The sequence below is a fragment of the Zonotrichia leucophrys genome, chromosome 7 (genome assembly GCF_028769735.1).
Source record: "Zonotrichia leucophrys gambelii isolate GWCS_2022_RI chromosome 7, RI_Zleu_2.0, whole genome shotgun sequence".
Classification (NCBI taxonomy): domain Eukaryota; kingdom Metazoa; phylum Chordata; class Aves; order Passeriformes; family Passerellidae; genus Zonotrichia; species Zonotrichia leucophrys.
In genome coordinates this window covers 23128691-23152476 of record NC_088177.1, presented here as the reverse complement: position 1 = coordinate 23152476, position 23786 = coordinate 23128691, and the positions used below count along the sequence as shown (strand labels likewise).

The 23786-nt window shown below is 40.1% G+C and overlaps 1 protein-coding gene across 2 annotated transcripts in view; it reads right to left on the bottom strand.

Annotated features, from left to right (window-relative positions):
- Positions 1-23786, bottom strand: part of PDE11A (phosphodiesterase 11A) — a 106757-nt gene that overhangs the window by 62704 nt on the left and 20267 nt on the right. Inside the window, exons 1-4 of one of the 2 annotated variants that reach the window (XM_064718759.1) lie at positions 14925-14964; positions 7545-7680; positions 2658-2747; positions 342-482 (exon numbers count right to left, since the gene is read on the bottom strand). In XM_064718759.1, coding sequence (XP_064574829.1) covers positions 342-482; positions 2658-2744 — 228 coding nt within the window. In that variant the 5' untranslated portion in view covers positions 2745-2747; positions 7545-7680; positions 14925-14964. Of the gene's footprint in view, positions 1-341; positions 483-2657; positions 2748-7544; positions 7681-14924; positions 14965-23786 lie in introns of those variants that run through there. The other variant, XM_064718758.1, reaches the window with a different exon arrangement.

Below are 23786 nucleotides of genomic sequence, written 5' to 3'. Positions count from 1 at the left end.
TCATAAAAACTTCCAACATTTTTTAAGAGGCTCTCACACCCTATGAATTTCAGTTACTGCAAAGTCCCAGTGAAAGATCCTGTCAAAACTGTCAAATACTTTCATACAGTTTACATCCATCTCTTCAACAGAGCTCTGCAATGAAATAATTATTCATGGGTCAAGTAGACAGAGTAATTGCAAAAAACCAAAAATACTTCAATTATTCTGAAAGCTGGATTTCCATTTCACCTGCTCAATGTAAAAATTTACTGCTATCACAGTGTAAGCCTATTGGGATAGAGACACCCTGAAAAACACCCGCTCTTCTGTACTTACACATGACATGCAGATCTACTTACTGGTGATTCAATGTCTTCCAGAAGTAACACTGAGCACCGCTCACACTTCAGAAGGGTCTGGGCCCGATGCATAATTTTCTTGACAATTTTCTCTAAGTCAGTCTGTTCCTCAAAGAGGTCATTCACTACTTCCAGTAAAGCCTGTATACAAGGACAGAAAACTCTTGCATTGGTTGTAAACTAATAAATACATGGAGCATTGCAAAGGAAGTTTCATATCTGGGATCGATTTTATATGAGTGATCCCTTGAAATCTTCATTCAAAGAAAGGTCTTAATGACTATGGCAACAAAATTGAAATGAATTGTTAATACTTTGTCAAGGAATAGCAGGTTTGTGGTGGTTTGACCAGGAAGAAGTGGGAATTCTGGGAAGCTGTGGTCAAACCAATGAAGGTTTTGAGTTTGAGACTGGCAGCTGGTGTAGCCAGTGGGGTTTGGACACACCTCCGAGAATACACAGGGGTTAAAAGCAGGGCTTTGGCCTTGGGAGGCTCTCTTGGGACGTCGCAGCGCAGAGGTCAGATCTCTTCCCCCGTCCAGCCTCTGCTGCTGGGCGGGGGGAGGGGCAGCCATGCGGTAGGCCCGGGGCCTGGACAGAGATGGGAGGTGAGGGGCCTTCAAGGATGGAAGGGTGGAGGAGCCCCAAGAGACATCGGGCAGCCATTCCCCCCCCCAGGAGGGAGAGAGAGGGAGAGTCGGCGGTGATAGCAGCCGGCCCAGGAGGAGAAAGGGGGGGGGGAAGGGTGCAGCCCGGCCGGCCGCAGCAGCAGCACGTGTGGGAGTATCATCGTCCCAGGACAGACAAAGACTGAAAACTTTTAACCCTTTCTTTCATGATTGGGGCCTTGCAAAAATGCTAATCCTCCTCGAAGCTGAATAAGAAGGGAGATAAGAGATGAGATGAGACAAGGACCTGGCCCGAAGAACGTGGAGATGATTGAATGGGGAGAGATGATTTGGAGTGGCCTTTTGGCTGGACTTTTCTTGTGGCCATGGACTCAGTTGTTCCTGTGACACAGACTGCATTTAGGGGGAGGCAGTGCCTCAAAACCAGGAGGGTTCATTCGTGAGGACCCCCCGGCCCCAGGGGGTTGGAAAAATATGGGGGGGACAGATGTCCCAAAGCAGAGACTGTGCCTTTTTGGAGTGAGACAAGGCATCCTTGAAAGACAACCCTAAAAGCAGCTCTGGCCATGCCTCAGTGGTGAGAGCACTGGGCATGGAAGGAAGATGTCACAAGCGGCAAAAGGACTTTTTTCCGGGCGGTGCCGAAGTGACAAGGAAGCACACGAGGTTTCAGTGTGTTTCCAGGAGAAGAAGGACTCCTTTCCTCTTCATGAACTGCAGTTTGAGTATACTAAAGTGTGGGGCCAAGGCTGGGCAGTTGATGATTTGGGAGAATGTATCGGATTGGGAAAGTCAGGTAGTGGGGAGGAGGAAAATGGTTTTTGTAAGGTTTTCAATTTTTTTTTCTTTTCCTTATAGTCTTTCCCTATTTTCCTGTAGTTTAAGTAATAAAGTGTTCTTTATGTTTAAGTTGGAGCCTGTTTTGCTTATTCCTGGTCACATCTCACAGCAGACACCAGGGTGAAGGCAGTTTCATGGGGGGCACTGGCTCTGTGCCAGGCTCAAACCATGACAAGGTTCAATATCACTAGATGTATTTCTACTGAAGTTCCGGACCTGTGATCCAAGCTAAAAAAATATAGTTCCCTGTCATTGTAGAAAGTATGATAAAAAAGAAGCCAACTATTATTAAAAACCTCTCAAAATTACCATTTTGTTTCTTCAAAAAATAAAAGACCTCTCTGACAAGGGAATGACAGGGCAGCAGAGCATTATTTTCACTTCAGAGCCTCCTGTCCCAATGCATGCACAGTGTGTATTCTATGGAGACATACTGTCAAAACCATTCACATATAGGGTTTTTTTCCCTGTTTAATTTTATAAAGATATATCCACATTATTTGCGCATGAACTAAATATTAAAAATTCAGAATGGCAGAGGCTTGAGATGAGTAGAATTTTATGAGAGCTTGAATCTTTGCCTAAGTAACACTTTCTCCTGCACCGTCTGTGCCACAAATGCAATTGTTTGAGCACCTCAAGATGCGGAACTGACATCAGAAAACCACAGCCACCACTACAAGTGGATTTCCCTCCCACACTGTCTGCCTGCTGCCTCAATCAAAACAGGGATCTTTTGAAAATGCAGTTTTTGAAATAGAACTGTCTGCTTAGCAAACACATATGCATAGCTGTAATTTGCATGAACAAAAGTTTGATGCTGGTCCACTGCACATTTTGCACTTACCCTGCTTCTGTCATATTCCTTCCTTGAAGCTGCAAATAGCTGGGCATTGGATATGGCAATCCCACAGAAGGGGAGGTACATCTGCATCACCTAGTATGGAAAAAAACTTGCAGTCATTAAAAACAACTGCAATTGTTTACAGCAATTTCTTTCTAGTAAACAGACCTAAACTCAGGGGACACATCACAGGAAGGTCTCAGCTCACTCTTCAGCAGAGCACTAAATACAAAATGAAATTATCATGGGCAAGGCACATCAGATGCATGGAAAGAGATGAAATATCTAGGAAAGAACAAATACAGTTAAGTTCACAGGTCCCAGAAGTCTGAGTCCTCCACAATTTCTCTGACAATTTGTGGATTCTCAACCCTATAAAGTGTCTTCTGAAGACTACTTTAAATTACTGTAGACAGTACAGCTTCCCTAGAAAAATATTCTTTATTTCTCTGGACTGCTTTTTTGTTCTGAGCTCAAGAAGCAAGTTTGAGTCACATTCCTGTTGAGGAATTCTACATAGATTTTGGAGAATACCAGCACAGTGGAACACAGCACATTGATCCTACACTATTAGTCAGAAAACAGATTGTCTTCTCAAAGAAGGTTTAAAAAAAAAAGTTAAAAGAACATGCTTGAAAAACTGGGCCTTAATGTATCATCATACATTACAAAAGATTGAAAAGGAGGGACTGGGAACATAGTTTGAGGTGCCCAAGATGATTTTAGGTTGGCTGTGTGAAGTTAGCAAACTGGACCAGCCAAACAGCTGAACACCTGTGGGACTGGAACTTCACAAGGATGACAATGGATCAAAGTACAAACCCAGCATTTTTAAGCCACACGCTGGTAAGAAATCTGTAACATACTGTCACTCCTGAGTGGTTCCCAGGCTTAGGCCTGAGACTTTTAGCAAATTTTACAGCTGCTGAATAGCCTTAACATTTGCAAAGCCAGTGGGATTTGAGGCACTCTGCTGTTTACAGAGCCAAAAGAATGCTGCAGCAGCTAACCTTTCTTCTCTTTGGTCTGTCTGTCTATTGTAAGAAATCCTGTCTGTGACAAACTTTGGCATTAAGAGAGTGGCATTTGTCTTTGAAATTCTGTTTAATTAGAAAAAACCTGCTAACCCAGAGACGTGGGCTATTGAGAATATCTGAGGAAAGAACCCAGAAGAACAGAAGCAGCAGCAACTGCTATTATACTTTATCTACCTTGAGCACTCCACTGGTTCCATACCTGCTTAGTCTGTGTTTGAGTAATGATGAGCTTTTGGAAAGGATCCTCAGATCCTCTGAATTTTGTACCTTTACACCTGGTACTCTGTCACAGTAACTGCAGACTGTAAGGGTGCACACTTATACTGCTCATTTGGAAACACTCTACTTTCATCCTCTTCCCATCACAGCTACCTATGGCTGTAAGGAAAATGACACTTTAGACTCTACAAACACTCACCTTTCTGAAGAGGCAGAAATTAAAGTAGCCAACTATCACACCAGATCTACAGGACAGAGTATACAAAATTAAAAGTAAAGTACAAATGTAAGAAACTGATAAGAGGGATTAATTTTTTTAATAGTCAGAGTTTCTCTGAGAGAATTTTGCTTATTTCACTTTATTTTTTATTTTCAAATTAAACAAAAAACCTCCCTATCTATATTTTCTTGTAATAGTTCTAAAAAACACAGCCAAGTAAGAGATCAGAGCAGAAGAAGTTAACTTAAGAAAAATCTGGTCTTTACTGAAATTCTGAATACCTTAATGAGATTGGATATATTTTTACTTAATAAGTAAATAGTAGTATTTATTGTCTCCACACTGGAATCTCCATTCCCAAAATTAATGTGGCCCTGTGACAAAGGAAAGCGCAAGAGGAGCTTATGAACCTTCAGGCATCACAAAACCAGCTAGCCAAAATTTCTTTTTAGTGAGAAGAAAATAAAACCTTGCAATATTGAAAACCACTGGTCTCTGGAACCCAAACTCCAAGGCACTGGATCTATACACAGAAATTACCATCCATAAAACACTGTTTTATGACATCTTAAGAGCTTGGAAAGCCACTGACACACATCACTCTTGCACCACTCAAACTAATTGTATAAGGCGCAGCACAATTAAGAAGGACACCAAGTTGTTTAAGAAAACCAAGTTGTTTCTTAAGTAGAAGAAATAAGAATAATTGTCAACAATTATGAAGAAAAAAAAACAAGACAAAAACTGTCAGGTAGAGAGGAATCACCCTGTGGTTCAATTATTCCTGTTTACCTAAATTCACAAAACAAAAGCCTGCTGTTCTTACACTTTTGTACTCTCGAATGGTCAAAGTGACTTTTTCTTAAACATCTTTTGGCAAGTTGTAATGCAGCATCAACTACACAAAGAATGAAGATGTTTCTTATGGTACCTTAATTTTACGTAAAACTTTTTAAACCAAAATTGCTCAGTAGGATAGAAAGCAGCTATTGCATTATTTCAGATTACAGATTTAGATCTGCACTATTAAGACTATTTTACAAGCACCTCTAACATGTTTATGGTATGACTGTGGACACTCCATAAAAATATGGAATAATATCATATTCAACTCTTATCTGTCTGAGCCACAGCTGGTATTTTTATGCCAGATTCTCACTTCAGGGATTTTCCCTCCAAAAAGAATGTAAAAAGTTGAGGAAATGGCACATAACACCATGAGATAGACACATCCTTTCCCCCTCCTTTTAAGTGAAAGATAACTAATTACTAATTTCTTGGTAAGAAATTAGGGCCAGGGTAAGAACTGGCCCAAAGGTTGAGTATGCTACGTGATTCCATTACACCAATGCACAAAGTTTTTGTGTGAAACTCGTGGAAGAACATGCAGCATACCCCTCTGAAGTACATAAAGTAATTTCCCTTTGTTAAACGGAAGGCCATTAAAAAATTAGTTTTGAAGCAAAAGGGAATATATCTGAAAGATAATTTGCTTCCACATCTATTTTGAATTAATTAAAGGAAAATATTCTGCAGAGTTACTAAAGTTATTTTCAAAGAAAGCAAATAGGCAGAATTGAAAAAAAATCAAAACCAGCTTTAACAGATGTGGCTCATTAAATTATTTTGTCTAATAGGAGTAGTTGCAATGATTCATCACAGTTCTATGTGACATATTGATAAACACATCGGTAAGTATGTAATAGTAGATTTTATAAAAATGGTGTTTAGGCTGATGAATGTGCTGAGATATTAAAAGACATTAGTTTTGTTTGGATTTTTTTTCATGACAACTGTAAAGTATTCAGATACAGTAACTTCAGGTTAGCAAGTTTATATTATGAATTACTTGGACATTCAGGGTCCAGATGACCTGGCCCAGTTTCTCTTCATTAACCCCCCAGTAAGTATCAGTGGGTAGCAGTTACACTCACCTCACAAATTCACAGCAATATTCAAAAGCTAAAAAGCTGAACTCAAAAACTGTTCAATATTTTATCAGGGCAGGAAACCTATGAAAAGAAGTAGTAGTAATGGGAACCTTCAATATCTCACTTTTTTCTTTTTGAAATTCTATTATTTCATTGTTGTATGTTAGGAGTATTAAAACACAACTTACCAAGGAAACAAACAGTATAATTACAAGAAATTTCTGTATTCAGTTAAATAACTACTTACATTTTCAGCTAGGTCTTGAAGATTACTTATCTTTACTTCAAAACTACACCAGTAAGATCAGATGTCTGCCCTGACCATAGTTACTTTTGGCTTCCCACAGGATATATTTCCTTTGCTTTAGTATCTCCACACACCTCCAGAATTGTAGCCCCAAAGTTCGACCTTCAAATCTACAACAATAACTGAAGCAGGAGTTTGGTATTTGGAAGTATGAAACATTTCCAGATTCTGCAGTACTAAATACTAGGACAAGTAAGCTACAAACTGTGCTTGTTAGTGGATACTTTTATTTTACGGCATCAGTTCAGAAACACACCATTGCTCCCTCAGAATTTTAAAGGGCAGTCTTCCATATGTTTCCTCTTCATGACGACAGTTTTACAGGCCAAAAGTTCCACACCTGGTTACACAGTTGTCTGGGCACATCAGCATCTGGACACCTACACTACAGCAGCACAGTGTCTTGAGATGTGACTCTCATTTTCCTTTCATCCAGCTTCTCATAGATGATGAGACATAGAATACATAAGTTAGTAAAATGCTTCTTAGTGTTCCTCTGAACTGCTAAAAATTAGGGTTTCTTTTCATCATCTGGGTTTGGATTTCACAATCACTTCACATCCGATACAAATCTTTCTATCATCAGAAACAGGAAGGAGACCTCTGGCCAAGCCCTTTCTGACAATGCACGTTATCAAGAGATACCACCTTTCCCTCCACTGCACAGCCTGGAGATGAGTGTTCTTAAGGAATCTGTAAAACTCTTCCCTTGCTGCTTAAGAAAAACCCCTGCTCGTTCCTGCAGCAAAAGAAGGCTATTTTCTAGAATTGTGTGACTCACAGGAAGTAAGTTCTGAAATTTTCTCTTACGAGAGGAAAATATAAAAGCAACAAAGTTGCATGGGTGCAGAGCTGCAATGCAGAAAGTTATTAGCTAATGGTGAAAACCAGCCAGCGCTGCAATGGCAGCACACTGCAGAGGGAAATGTGAGCTTGCTGGCTGGAAAGCAGCCCTGACTTCAGCTTCAGCGAATGCAGTGACATTTACCCTGCCTCCCCCGCGTCAGCTTTGCCCTCACGGAGCCCTCTCCGAGAGCACACGCTGCCATAGCTATCCAATGGAGTCTAACTTGGCTTCTGGCACACTCCAAGCACCCCCTGCCTGTGGTCAGAAAAGAAAACAATTCTGATGTCTGACAGAAGAAAGAAGCTTCTCAGTAATGCTTGTGTACTCACTCTGGCACAAACTCCAGGTTGAGCTCTCAGCAAATGCCTGTCTGGTTCAGTTGTTTTCTTTAGCGGCCACAGGAGCCACTTCTCTTTACACAGCTTGCTTGGTGAGCCTGTGGGGAAAGGAGCTAGTACAGCCTTCCTAGAAAGAGAAAAGAAGTCCTTTCAAAGGAAGTTTTTGCTATAGTTTGAAGTGATAAATGTTTTGTGGACATACTTGAAACCAAATCAGGGAAGCCAGCTGCCCTTTAAAACATTTCCTAATGTGTTCAAAATAGGTTCAGAGGGTGAAATATTCTACTGAATTCTGAAAGCAATAAACCAAATCCAATTGCAAAATGGTTAAACACAAGTGCTCTTCCAAATTCCATTACCTCCTGCCAGCTGTGCAGGGTCTGGCTAGCCACACATCTGATAAAATCCAATTGTCATCTAAGTTCACAAATCCAAGAAATATTTACCAAAATTATTTTTCCACCCCAAGCATGGGAAGAACAATTGGTTGGTAAAAACACTCCATGAATTGTAGGCATCCAAATAGGGTACACAGTTCCTATGTGTATCACTGAACCTGCAGAGGCTCCTGGGCCTATCTTCTACTGCCTTTTTCTTTCTTTTTTTTAAAGTTTGTATTTGCATGTGATTATTAATGAGTACCATAAAAATGCGCTAATGCTTGCAAACATAGCGCAGCATCTCTGCCCTATAAAGCTCACTCTCTAACTCTGCAAGCTTTTGGTGTCTGTAAACAGCCTGAAAAGGACCACGGGAGCAATCCTTCAGCACTGCCTCTGTACTTGCCTGCCTCACAGAATTACTGGCACACATTCAAACTAGATAACTGCGTCACCAGACAGATTACAAAACATGTCTCTGGTAGAAGCAGACTTATTACAGTTTTAAAGCCTGACTCCTATGTAGGTCACTGTCCTCACAAGCCATGGCACTGGGAGACTGCTGCATGCAGGAGCAAGGGGCAGGAAAGGGTGGGAGTGCAGCCAAATGTGCCCAACTCTGGCTTTTCTGCAGGCCCCATCACTGCCCTCTAGTTGTTCAACACAACCTCCTCTTCTCTATTTTCTGCTATGCACCCAAGGTCTTTAAACTGGGAAAACAAGTCAACGCAATTAACTTGATTTATAATAATACACTTGTAAAAATGTTTATACAGTCAGAACACATCTACAAATCTTATTTTTTTCTGGCAGGTATTTGACGATTTCTTGACCCAGTCACTTTACAGCTAGATATTATCCATTATTCCCCTCACTACCAGGGTATGAACCTCAAAAAAAAAAACCAAAAAACAAGCAATGCTGAATTATACTGTCAAAAAACCCAAAAACATTAGAAGTTGCTATTAAACCTATTTTTAACAATATTTGGTAAGACATAAACATTTTGACATTGCATTATATTTAGTATTTGGTATAAAGTAAAAAGAAGAATAAGTGTACTGTAAATTTCCTTACAGCACCTCATTTTAAATGGTGCTGCCCCAAATGAATCTGAAATAGGAAAACATTTCTGCTAAAGACTAGAAAGCCAAAAATAAATATATGTAAAATGTCTGCTATTCTAGGATCCCTTCATCTGATCTCCTACATGCAAAATCCAGCTATTTTCATTGGAAATGCCTCTATATTTTACACAAACCTGAATCAGTGATGCCCACTAATAAGGCCCATCCCAGCAAACTGCCACTCATTTATTCAGCATGTGATATTAAGCCAGGATTTCCAGAAGAGAAAATGAGGACAAGAGGAAGAAAAAAGTTACACAAGGAATGACAGTGGTTTTATTAAAATCAGAAGTGTATGAACTGAAAAAGAGCAGAGGTAGTAGGTAAGGAGCATCACCATACCAGTGTAAGCACCTGTAAGGCCAAGCCAATGCCTGGCACTGGCCCTTAGCCCCAGGGCTTCAGCAAATGCACATTGAGCTGTAAAGCAAGGAAAAGTCAGCTTACAGGCAGCCTGAATGAAGGCTGCAAAGTTGCAGCAGTGTGATCAAAGCTGTGAACCAACATGTTTCTGTCATAAACATACTGACAGCCACGGAGACTCCTCACTGCAAGGGCTACTGAGGGCTCTCAGACCTGCATGGTGGAGATGTGTGCTATGTCTGTGGGACCACCTGCAGGCAGAATGCCTTAAATCAACCCAACAGTTATAAATTATGTTTCTTTATCAACTCTAGAGTTTCCACCCATTGGACATTAGCAAGGCTTTGTAGCAAAATCTTAAGGAGAAATGCTAAGCTGCTGTTATTAGCTTATCTGAAATAATAGGGGTAAGAAGAATCACAAAAGGCCATGAATCTTCAAAACCACAACTGCTACCCACAAATTAAGTTCCTCTCCTTCAAAGGATGAAAATCAGTTATATTTGAAATATCTAAATTATATCATCACCTTTAAAAAAACCAAAAAAACCCAAGGTATATATCATCTGAGATAATTCACAGAGGACATTTAACCAGTGTAATGCTTTCCCGAGAGACCAGGAGGGGCTGTTAGTGCCTGGCTGCTCTGCTCTGCCCTGTTTGAAGAGGAGCCACTAGAGGCCAGGCCCCAGGCACAGGAGCCTGCAGCTGTTATGTAAGGCAGGCAGTTCTGCAGTGCCTAAATCTCAGTGTCTCAAAGCACTTTGGCAGGCCATGAACAAAGTTTTACAGCAGCAATGTCAGGTAGTAATTTTTATCTAGAGACAGCAAAACTGAGCCAAAGAAAAATTTAACTGATATCTGAAGGGAGGAAAAAGGTCACAAAGAAAGATTTTGTCAAAATTTTGGAAAGACTCCTGGCTTCCACTATGCTTGAATCAGTGGAACCTGCTTTATAAATGTCACTGCATGAGATGGGAAGATCTTGGTATTGGCAAAGTGAGAGCTGTGAAGACTGATACTACCAATACCAAAAATAGGAATTGCAGATCAGAACTTTAAATTGGCATAGGAGAATTAATAAGTATCACCTTGTCATGGTTTGAGCCTGGCACAGAGCCAGTGCCCCCCATGAAAATGCCTCACCCTGGTGTCTGCTGTGAGATGTGACCAGGAATAAGCAAAACAGGCTCTAACTTAAACATAAAGGACACTTTATTACTTAAACTACAGGAAAATAGGGAAAGACCATAAGGAAAAAAAAAGAAAAGAATTGAAAACCTTACAAAAAAACCATTATCCTCCTCCCCACCACCTGACTTTCCCAATCCAATACATTCTCCCAAAACACCCGGTACGACACTTTAGTATACTCAAACATCAGTTCATGAAGAGGAAAGGAGTCCTTCTCGTTCCATAGGCTTCTCTTGGAAACACACTGAAACCTCGTGTGCTTCTCTGTTACTTCGGCACCGCCCGGGAAAAAAAAGAAAAAAAAGTCCTTCTGCCGCTTGTAACATCGTCCTTCCATGCCCAGTGCTCTCACCACTGAGACATGGACCAGAGCTGCTTTTAGGGTTGTCTTTCAAGGATGCCTTGTCTCACTCCAAAAAGGCACAGTCTCTGCTTTTGGGACATCTGTCCCCCCCAAATTTTTCCAACCCCCTGGGGCCGGGGGGTCCTCACGAAGAACCTTCCTGGTTTTGAGGCACTGCCTCCCCCTAAATGCAGTCTGTGTCACAGGAACAACTGAGTCCATAGCCACGAGAAAAGTCCAGCCAAAAGGCCACTCCAAATCATCTCTCCCCATCCAATCATCTCCACATCTCATCTCTTATCTCCCTTCTTATTCAGCTTTGAGGAGGATTAGCATTTTTGCAAGGCCCCAATCATGCAAGAAAGGGTTAAAAGTTTTCAGTCTCTGTCGGTCCGGAGCGACTCCCACGCACGCTGCCCACACGCTGCCGCTCCGGCCGGGCACTCTCCCTCCTTCTCCTCCTGGCTGGCTGCTCTCCTGGGGAGGGGGGGCTGGCTGCCCGAGGGCTGACTCTCTGGGATCTTCCACCCTTCCATCCTCGAAGCCCCCCGAAGCCCCCTCAACACCATCTCTGTCCAGGCCCCGGGCCTACCGCATGGCCGGCCCCTCCCCCGCCCAGCAGCAGCGGGCTGGGCGGGGGAAGAGATCTGACCTCTTCGCCCGACGATGTCCCAAAGAGGGAGTTCCAAGGGCAGTGCCCTGCTTTTAACCCCTGTGTATTCTCGGAGGTGTGTCCAAACCCCACTGGCCACACCGGACGCCAGTCTCAAACCCAAAACCTTCATTGGTTTGACCACAGCTTCCCAGAATTCCCACTCCTTCCTGGTCAAACCACGACACACCTCAAAGCTATCTTTTCTACAACACAATTGCAGGCTTTGATCTTACCATTTCAAGTTGCACTCATCTGTCATCTGGCAGACAATATACATAATAATTGACCATGCTAATTGAATGGCATTGAAACCAAGAGATAAATTCCACATGCATCCATTCAATGAGAATATCATCTTCAAGTCACAGTTCTACTTACAACTCAGTTACCACTCCCAATTCTTGTCTATGGAGAAATAGATTTATTCACTTACTTCACCTGCAGGCCTTAAGTATTAGAGTACACAAACTGAAAACTACTTCTACTAATTCTTGACTTATCCATAACTGAATGAAGATGCCTTCTTTCACTTTTGTATAAATTAAAATCTTCTCTTTAGAGCCAGAGTGCAGATACAGGACCAGAATCACAAACTGGCTGAGACTGGATGGGGCCTTTGGAGGTCACCTAGTCCAACATTCTGTGCTCAAGCAGGACTGCCTAAAGCTTTTTGCTTAGGACTTTGTCTAGACAGCTTTTGAATATCTCCAAGGGTGATGATTTCACAACCTCTCTGAGCAACTTGTCTGTCTCTCTCACAATAAAAAAAGTGTATCCTGACTTTCAGACAGAGTTTTCCATGTTTAAGTGTATGTATTGCCTCTTGTCCTGTCACCTGGCACCACTGAAAAGAAACTGGATATGCATCTTTGTATTGTACTATCCCCCATTTATACACAGTGATGAGATCCCCCCCCCATGAGCATTCTCTTCTTTGCTAAACAGTCCCAGCTACCTAAGCCTTTCCTCACAGGGGAGATGCTTCAGTTCCTTAATCCTCTTTCTGTACCTTTATTGGACTCTATCCAGCACATTCTTGTACTGGGGAGCCCACAGCTGGACATGTTGTGTAGAGTCATGAGGGAAACTTCATCCTGCTCTTGTATGAATGCTGTGTGCAGTTTCACAAAGAAAAAAAATAGCTGATTTATATATAACAGTCTGCACTGAGATTCCAATGGTATTAATAAGTTCTTATTCAGGTTCTTCTCTCACATACTTCAATATGTGTTTTGTGATTTTTGAGGAAGAAATTACTTGGACAGTAGCCTTTTTTTCATATTTGGCTTTGTTTAAGAGTGAATGTTTCTGGCAGAACTTACTGCAGAAGCCTGATCCTTTGCCATGCTGAGCTCCTCTTTCAGCAAGGTGGCCATTTTTGCCTGACTGAAGTTGCCAATGTCAGCAAAACCTTTCCAACCGAAGCTCCAACTGGAACAGAAAAGCCTGAATCCAGCACATTAACCAACCAGATTACATTGTGCCTGATGTGAATAAGTTTAGCTCACCCAACTTCTCACTGTTTGCATTGGTTCCAGGGGGATGGAAGTGGTTGGTTCTGTTCCACTAGAAAAAAAATGTGAAGCAATTTTTCTTAAGTGAGATGCATAATTTGGTGACAGCTTAAAAGAAAGCCAGGGACTCAAGATACCAACTGTATTCCCTTACACTACTGCTTGTCAGAGAGCCTCTAGTGTTTCTTAGGCAACAAAAATTTTACCCTCAAACAGAAAAAATCTTCAACTGAATGGAAATATCCCACAAAGGACAACAAATAGCATAAGTGCCCCTTCCTTTCATCACATAATTTTACATCTCTCTTCCAACCAAGATGCATCTGTACCTTGACCCTTTCTTCCATAATACCTAGAAGCACTACAACACAACATAATCACATCATACTTTTTACATACATCCTTACATCATTTTATTGAGTTTCTCCTCAACATTGGGAAATTTTCCAGTGGTCTTCTCCATTTGCCTATTTTGAATTTATGTATATTTAGTGACTAATATTGTACTGAATGTCATGGTACTTCATGCTGGTGGCACCTGTCTACTCTTCATACATTTCTACAGAGAGTTGCTCTAACTCTTCTTTCCACTTTTTAAGATGAAAAGTAATGACAAGGAATGTAGTGTATTTTCAATGTATCATTTTTACTCAAAAATTTTTTCTCAGGAATGCAATATTTCTGCAAAAGCACAGAATCTTATTCTAGCAGAATTGATTATACAACTGGACACGCTTGACACATGTTGCTATTTGAATCTGATTATACAAATTAGGCAATCTGAATTGGTATCTATCTTGTATTTCCAGACCTGATTAAAAGCACTTCTAACATATATTGTAATCTGTGCCCATTACATTGTGAAAATGTTTCACATGAGGAAGTAGGGGAATAAATCCTAAAAATCTTTGCCTTTAACAAAACAGCTTAAACTCTCACATTGAGTTCACATCTGAGGAAGAAAAAAAGCACTGTATAGTAATAATATCTTTAGAAGAGCTACTATGTAAAGTGACAGAGAATTCGCTGGAAGGAAACTTATCTATTTTTAGTGGTTTGAGGTTGGCAAGTACTGAATTGTGACAAATTAAAAGTAACCTGATTCCAAAACAACAGAATAACTTCTAAAACCCCAAGAAGGAAGAAGAAGGCTAATTTTTATTTGTTTCAAATGAAATGAGATTTTGGAAGCCCATCACAAAGTACAGAAAAATTCCTGAACTGCTTTCTTAATAAAACTATTTACAGAAAAGTATTGAAAAATTACATATTACCTCTCCTTCATGATGAGCACAGTTTCAAGAAACAATAGCAGAAAAGTAACTGAGCCAAACAGTGCTCTGATCTACATCACTGTAGTTATACCACTGACATCATAATTTGGATTTACATGGCTTTACAGAATTTTGTATTCTTTAAAATGTGGAAAGATGGTTTATGCCTCAGGCTATTTTTAATCAATTCTGGCTGTACCAATTTCACAGAAGGCAGGCTGACATTAAGTTTTCTTTACCCTTTCCTGGCAGATGTCAGTCAGAAGAAGCTGAGCATAAATATTAACAGAATTTCTGTGGAACCAGGTGATTTTTCATACAGCCAGAGTGGTTTGACATTCCCTGCTTTTTGGATAATGCTCTTCTACATTTACCAGGATGTCCAAATACCACGGGTTTTTTTTGTTTAGCCCATACACAAGAATGTGCTGATAGAAAAGGAAAGAAGATTCTAATCTCTGCACAGAACCTTGAATCCTAAATGTAATCTCAATGACAGTAAGCAAAAAAAGTATATGGTACCTTTTGGCAAGACCTGACCTCAAATTTAGAGAAAATGATCCAAACTTGTGCTTCATTTTTCTCTCTTCACTGCAAAAATAGGAAAAAGAAGACATATGGCAAAAAAGATTGTCCAACAAATAGTAAAATGTACAATTTATGAAGATAAACAGTGATTCAAGCTGCAGTATTGAAAACATACCAGTTCTAGGATGCAAATGTGCTTTCATATGAATAAGGATTCACTTACTTCTGTCTTTTAACTTTATTTATAAAAATAACTTGAATCCTGTTTGAAAATTCAGGTTTTTTTGCTGAGAATCCTCACCTGGCATCAGGACTGAAGGTATCCGCTTTCAGCTTAAGTTAAGCCTTGAAAGGATAAAATTTGCCAGAATAGTTAAAACTAAATGTTCTTGAACTAAAAGCTCCTTTTTTCTTTCCTTTGAATTCTCTCCAAAACCAGCACCTTATCCCAAGTGCTATTTTGGTACTTGTTGATTTCTTCATTACACCCTCCATTAACTCTCCAACCAAGGAGGTCAATATCATTAACTGTTTCCAGTTTCAACTTGTGAAGTTTTAAAAAGAAAATCAAATAATAATTTGGACATTTCCTTAATCCCTTGGAACTTACAAGTATGTGTTCTAAAACAATGATTTACAGAAAGCAGCTTTGACACATATTTGTGTATGTAATTGAAATAGTGGTAATTAACTCAAGACAGTAAATTACTGACTTTAAAACCTGCCTTTTGAGCATGACTGATCAACAATGTATTGGAAGAAGCACTGAATTCCATATTACTGCACCTTTGAGTTTTAAGTCTGGGTGGCCTTCAGCATCCTGACTTGAAAAATTTATTTTCTGTTCTGCAGACTTCAAGGGGCTGATGAAAGTGTGTGGGCTGGTTTGGATGTGAGCCATGCTTTTTCCACACATCATTGTGTCTCCTGCACTAATGACTCACACCTGCACATGCTGCTATCTGATTTCTAGACAAAGCTATTTATAAACTGGAACAGCACTGCTGGATTCTGGTGGTGTAACTACAGCAGTCATTATTTACCTAAAGTGCTTGTCTGTGAAGCACAGACAATTTGGGGACACTGAGTTTGCTGGCCTTTGAGGAGCCATGAAAACTGGATGCAGCTTCTCCCTGATAAAACCCACAGTGCAATTTTATCTTGCAGACATCTATGGATTTGATGTGGTAACATGTTACTTTTCACATGACTGCAAGATAAACACAGGATTCCAGGGTCACACACGCACGGAAAAACCCATCCTATCTTCTCTCACAGCAGTATTGGAATTATTTCCTATAGTGGTTTTTTATACTTGGAGACTTGCATGTTGCAGACTTAAAAAAAAAAAAAAAAAAAGTTATTTAAATCAAGGAAAAATATGGTTGTCCCAAGCTTATGATTACAGTCTTGCCTAGAGTGTCTCAGTCAATGGTCCAGAAAAGTATTTAAATTTTCACATTACAGTCTCTGCCTTCAGACACTCTTCCCCAATGCTCAGGCTTTTTCTAGCTAGGATTGTGGAAGCATCAGCATTTGGTACCAATTACAAATCTTTCTCCTTCATCTGCAAGTTTTTCCTGCAGCTTCACATGAGGCCATTTTCCTTCCTTTCTTTCTTTGGGGCAACTTGGTGAAGAGCACAGAAGAGCAAGAGTTCAGAACAACTGCCTATATGACCCTTCTGTGAAAAAGCATTATGAAACATACAATGGGATACACCCTCAGAGAGTAAAACAGTCATCTGCTGCAGTGAAAATGTTCAAAGCTATTAATCTCATGCCTACTAAGCACACAGCATCCTGCCCCTTAATTCTGAGAATCATATAATGTTTTAATCTTGGATTGAAGTGATTGTGTATCTAAACAAAGCTCTGTTTAAATGAAAAAAAAAACCAACAAAAAAACAAAGTCTTTATACAGAAAATCAGGTATGTCAGCAAGCCTGTTCCTGTTACTTACAGACAGGCATTTTGCTTCCAGCAACACAAGGTCCTTCCACTCATATACTTATGTACACTTCTCACTGTGCCTGAGAAGAAAAACTGTGGGGTATTGATATTAATATGGCTGTTGAATGGCACAGTGGAGAGCCCTGGATTTCAGGTAGCTGAACTGTGTTCAGAAATCAATGTGCTGCTGTCTTCCTTGGTGCAAATTTACTGATGTTAAGGGTTGGCTTCTGCCTACATTATTAGCAGTTCAATAAGGGCCAAATTATTTTAAATCTTTACAGATCACTCAGCAAAATAAGGCTTTGCTTCCAGTTAAGTAGTATCATGGTTAATTAGCCTTTAAGTAGTATCAGAGTTAATTTAGCTTGATTCTGTAGTACCAGAGGTCAAAATACATCATAAACTGAGTAAGGATATCTTGTCTTTAAGGTGCAGAAATAGTAGGAAAACTATTTCCATTCATCATACAGAATGGAAGAGCATCTATGCACCCCTCATAGATATTTTAATAAAAAGTGCAAGAATAGAAAAGTCTTCTTTGATTAAATTAGGGTTTGAGTAGGTTTCTTCTTTTTTTGTCTCCATAATTTTGGACTGCACAAATTGACATTCATCAAGCACTGAATACTCACCAAGGCAAGGCTGTCTGATCAGGGAAGTGCCCTGGGTCACACACCCCTGCTTCTTAAAGCTGAGTAGAAGTACGACAAAAAAAAATTCAAATTCAGTTCACTGCACATTTGTCCATATTTTCTCTCCTTCTGCTTTTATTTCTTTTCCATGAGTTTAAATATTTTCCTAATACCCCGTTTTTCTTATCTGCTTAAGAAACTATAATTCTTAGTTTTGAGTATCTTTTGATATGCATTCAGTCTTGTTCAGTTCTTACACCCACTCATTTTTCCATCTTTTCTGTCTTCTTTTTTAGTTTATTCTTGCTTCAAAAGTATTATTTTCAACTTCATCTCTTCTTACGAAGCAATTAATTTATCTAATATTTATCAAAATAAAAAATGTCTTTAATTCATTAGGTACTATTTTTGAATAGTAAGAAATTCACTGCTTCTATAAGGAAAGTATTTTCTTTATTCATGGAACTAGAACAGCCCAAGAAAGAATGGCTGAATTCTGGAGGCCTGCCTGTCAATTGCCCTGAAATACTACTCAGTCTTGTAAATGGGATTTGTTCTTGCTACTTTTTCATGATGAAATTTTTACCAGTACCTGTGTCACAGGGAATTTTATGGTGTTTTTAGGAACTGAACTCAAAGCATAAATTGATTTCACTGAGAAAGACCAATAGATGGTGCAGTACTATCAAATGCAAAGAATCAAAGAACTCCATATACTCATACAAATTGCCTAAGGCATTTTATAAATAAAAAGCTTGCTGCAAAGACTTTATCAATTCTGAAAACAAATAATTTTTAATTTGTAACTTTAAATCTGATTTCATACGCTGGGAAAAAAAAAAACAAGAACAAAACAAACCTAACAAAAAAACCCAATCCTCCCTCCACCAAACCACTGGGGGGGGAAAAAAACCCAAAAGCCCCCCTACACCCACTTTTCCAGTCTCCTGCTGCCCTGTAACAAGAACTGCAAACAAATGCAGCCTAAAAGCCTGGAGTGCCCTTAAAGCCTCTCCCAGACTGACCTGGCAGGTCACCATCCCTCACTGCTCCAAGGGACTGTCCTTAAACACCTGGGTAGAGTGGCTTTACTCGTCTCCAAATACTCAGCTGTCTACTCAGCAATTACACTGAGTTCTTCATGTCCTTTAACCAAATTCAACAATTCACTTTTCCTCATGATAGCTGCAGTTATGCTGCCTTCAATGTCACCATCTCACTCAGAATATAGTCAGCATACAATTTTTTTCTCTCTTTTAAATGGAAGAGAAGATTAGGCCCAGTAGCCAGGACACATAGAAGTAAACAGTCAGTTGTGGTTTCTTTCTCAGCTCTGCCAGTGACCAATGTGCAATAGCTGGTCAAAGAAATATTTTCAAAAACAGTTTAAGAAAAAAAAAATTAAATAGAATAAAAGAAAATAGGAAAAATTCAAAGGAGTTTCTTACTGAGGAAAAAATGCATTCACCTTAAACATCTACAATGTGATGAAGCTATAAGTCACTGAAAAAATACTCTGTCGGAAAATGTTCAGCCGTTTTCAGCATCTAACAAAAGGAAATGTTGTTCAATTTTTAATCATTGATGATACTGCTGTACTGAAGCACCAGTACATACAGAGATGCTGGATAACTTTATGGACGAACAGGGAGACAGCTATTGAGTGCAAGCCATTTCTCAGATGGGTAGCCATAGACTATTTTTGAGTGATGATACCTGAAGCACACTTGAAGTTTCTTCATCTTGTCAGCCTCAGAGGAAAGCTGAAAAGTGGGAGGCAAACAAGGTCTGAGGCTACACAGAAACAGCAAACATCGTTCGTTCAGCATTTAAGGCAGCCATGAGGAGCCTCTCCTAGGCAGGAGCTGGAATCAGAAGTACGAGTTGCTGAGGTTCAGCGGGACTTAGAGATAAAATAAGGGACCAGGAGCCCGAGGCGGCGGCGGCTGCCGTGGCGGCCGTCCGCCGCTGGGTGGCGCTGTGCAGGCGGCGCGGCCCGGACAGCGCCGGGCCCGCGGGGCAAAGGGCGGGGTCGGTGTGAGGGCTGCCCACGGCTTTGGGAGCCCGGCCGGCCTAGAACCGGCCCGCACTCACGCGGAGTCAGCGTCTGTCCCAATGGCAGAGCCACCCTAAGGATGGCGCACTCGGTTTATGCTTAATTAACACAAAACATGCTGTCGTGCTAAAAGTGTAAAAAAAAAAAAAATAGCAGAAACATGAAGCTATAGGAGAATCACCCTTTATCTTTGGGAGCCCGTACTCTACCTATACGTGCTCACTTAAATTTGTAGTATTATCACCACCAGAGAGGAAGGCAAGCCACTAGAGGGGGTGAGACCCTTTTCTGGTAGCACACGAGTGCGAGCCTCAAGCACAGGAGTGCAGGATGCTTCCCATCACTTGGGCTGTGTCCTCAGCCTGGGTGTGCCACAGCTTTTCACTCCCTCAGCCCTGCCCATTCCCGCCTCCACTCCCTCCCTGCTGCAAAAACCTGTCTTAAAGAGCTAACAGTTTCTGTATCCGTGCCTGTGCTTCTAAATGCTATTTAACAATCAGCCCGTTCCTGGTTTGGTTTTTTTTTCTGTGACAAATGAAAGCAGCAACATGCAGCTTTGGTTACTGCAAAAGTACAATCACAAGACCACAGATTTGAGTTTTAATTCAGTAATCCCACTGCCATACTAACAGGAGAATTATAACCATGCCATTGAGCATGGCAGTGGATACTTGCAGCAGCTGCTGCAGAGACCTCTCTCTTCCAAGAAAAGCAGAATCAACTCACAAAATTAAAATATTGAGAGAAAAGGAAATGCAAAATAATTCCATTAAAGCAAAAACCCTAACAAGTTCTATTGTTGTAACTCTGCCATTGTAAAAGATACATCCAGATACACAATGTTCTGGTTATTGTTCCTGATATTCACTTTCATGATTCACAGTTATATTCAAGTGCTCGCAATTATATTTATATAAAGTCTCACTGTAACTTCCCATCAGAAGTACAGCAACTATGCCAAAAAAGCAGGTTCTGTTTAAAAATATTCATGAGATACTGTTTTAACAGTTAGATGCTTCCTGCTCCAACATCACATTCTACTACAAGCATCAAGCATTTAATCTTTTTATATAAGCAAAAATAGATCTTAGTATCTGACTTGACGTATCTATTCTAATAAAATCCACAAAACTGACAGCAGATGCAAAACAGAAGGCCATGCATATTATAATAAAATTAAATTAGAATCAATTCTGATTATTCATCTCTAGTTCAGTTTTCATTAAAAGAAAGTCTAAGTACCTGATGAAACAATAATTGAAGTATTTTGTTTTAATATTGAGGACATAGTACTGAAGTATGACATCAGTGAGGAACATGATCACAGAGTACTTACCCAGTGGAACTCATTTTCATATTCATTTTATTGAATCCTCCTTATATGCAGAGGCTTATCAAATAAGTTTGTCACCATTCCTACTCTGAGAATGGAATTTAATTTTTAAATTATAAATTTAATTTTTAAAGAATGTTAAAAGCTGTAATAGGTTGAGGGGGAAAAAAAACCCCAACCAACCAACAACCCCCACCTCTTTATTCTTCCAAAAGTAAGCATTAATGCAACAAATGCAAACCGATAGATGAACACATAAAATGCTCAAGCTCATTCCCATAGGCTTTTATAGTGGCTTTTCATATCCCACTGGAATGGCCTCTGCTTCCTATGTGCAGTGATTTCCAAAATCCAATTCAGAAAAAGAAAATGCTTTCCATTTCTATATGAACTGCTTGGTCTGGCAGACACTAGTGAGTTCATCACCCAGTGGTCAGATGTTAATGAAATCACACAAAACTAGAAGTAATTTCTCCACTTATAAGCCAAACTACAGTCTCTATAAAAACATGTATGTTTTTCCAAAATATAGGTTAAATGCAGTTGCTGTAATTTTTTAGTGAGAAGCTTCTCCTCAGTCTGCTGGTTTAATACTTCTGCAGGCAGACTTCAGCTTTTGTAAGTCATCCACATCTTCACTGCTCTAATTTTACCAACTTCTTGACGTTCAGAATTATTTGATATTGTTTAAGAGACTAGGGATCAGAGTTTCCCCTTGAAACAGCTTTATTATAGAGGTGACGTTTCAGCTGCTGTGCATGCCCAGTAGAGTAGCAACAAACTTTGCCACTACTAAAAATCAAAATTTCTGGACGTTCAGGATTAAAAGCTCATGACTTTACAATTTGAGTTGAAGCCCTGAAATCCTAGGCTAGAGCAGATTACCAACCTTTGGGATTCAAGCACAGAAGGAAGTACAAAGGCCCCCACTAGCCATGTTTTCTACTTGGGGTGACAGAAAAAGAAAATCAGATTGTGTTTATGGTAACATGTCTTGGCAAGCTTCCCCCTTTCAAAGCCTCCTCTCCTCAGTAGGGAGCAGTTCCATATTCACAGCTGTTTGCTCAGTGGGGCAAGTCTGCAGGGCTGCTCCAGCCCAGACCTCAACACGTGGCCCTGCTGTCCTGTGAGATATCCCACTGACACTCATCGCATCACCCAGGACATCCTCAGCTCTTGGAGGTCCACAAGCCCATCGCTGCTTGGCACTAAAATCATGCCACAACTCTGGAGAGCTATTATCAATGAATTTGCTTTGTAACCATGACACCAGCTTTGCAAAATGCCAGTCTGTTTTCATGCAGCAAAAGCTTTTTCTTGCAAAAAAACCCCAAAACTCAACACAAACCCACCCCAAAAAACCAGAAAAGAACAAGGTTTGTTTTTACCCATTCTATCACAGGGACAGCAAGCTGCTAGCAAATTAATATTAAGGTTAAATCTATGTCAAATTTAGTCCAAAGGCTTTAGCTTTAATAGCTGTCAATATAAATATTGTTTTGTTTCACTAATAATGTATGTGAATAATTATTCTAAGTAATAAGGTTTCCCAGAGACCAAATTAACAATTAAGGGTCCTACTCAGAGCTTTCACAAAACACTTTAAAATGAAGCATTCTTCCTGGTGTCCCACCTCTCTCACCATGCTGTTCACAGGAAACATTTTTCTAAGTACAGTTCAATAAACCTGTTAAGGGTTACCTGAAGTGCACTGAATAATTTACTGCGTGAAATTTCTGACCACCATTCACGGTTATGAACAATGTGGCTCAATTCTCTTACAGTTCCAACATTTCAAGCACAAAAATCATCATAAAATTGTTTTAACCCTAGTTTAATTCTTGCCAGCTATGCAAGAGATGCCAAATTATTATCATTAATGGTTAAATTACTTCAGCTTTCATAATTTGAGTGAGCTCCAGTCTAGAACATGTAATCTGGCTGCCCAGTAACCCTTAATCTTGTTGACTAATTTTACTGGTAACTAATTTTTCATGCTTTGTTGCAGGTTGGGCTTTCTTGAATTAAAAGCACAGCATTCTCAGTGATTCAGGGAGCTATGGAATCTTTCATATGAAAAGACACAGTTTTTGCTAAAACTAACAATCAGCAAAATGAACTAGCTAGTTAAGGGACAAACAAAAATTTATTTCGTGGTAATGCAGTGACAGCGAGGTGTCAAAAGAAGCAATGAAGATCTGCCCAGGCTTTTAAAAACAGTTCTGGGCATAACTTAAAATGCTAAGAAATGTGCAGTTGTTGTTTTATCAGGCTCAAGTGTACAAAAAATTGGTTCCCATGTCTTCTAATGTTCCAGATATGAAAATTACCAATGGTACTGCCTCATCAGTGAAGAGACACTGACCAGGGGTTTTGGGGAGCAGGCATCCCTCCTGCCAAAGCACACAGATAACTACAGAAAAAACTGCTGCACCAGGTGGGAACTGGTGAAGATTTTTAGGGCAAAACAACTAGGATGAAAATTAATAGGGAATGACTTTTCAGTCTGTTCACTAAAAGCAAAACAAGAAGGAGTAACATTAAATTAATTAAAGTCACATGGTAGTTCTTCATACAATGTGCAGGATATTGTGAAATTTTTAACTTTTCCTGCTCCAAGAAATGCCGGAATAAATTCCTAAGCAGAAAATCCCTGGGGTGGTATTAAATACACAGATACCATGTCTGGTCCTGAGCTGCAAATAACAGTACACTGTTGGGCTACATGAGAGAAATACCATCCCATGCTTGCCTCGTTCCAGGCACTTGCTTTTAGCTGCTGACAGAGAAAGGTCCCATGAAAGACAAGGACAAGAGTTTTATTCATTTGTGGCCACAGATTTAAGCAGCTATCTCCCAGATGTAGAGGAGACACATTGC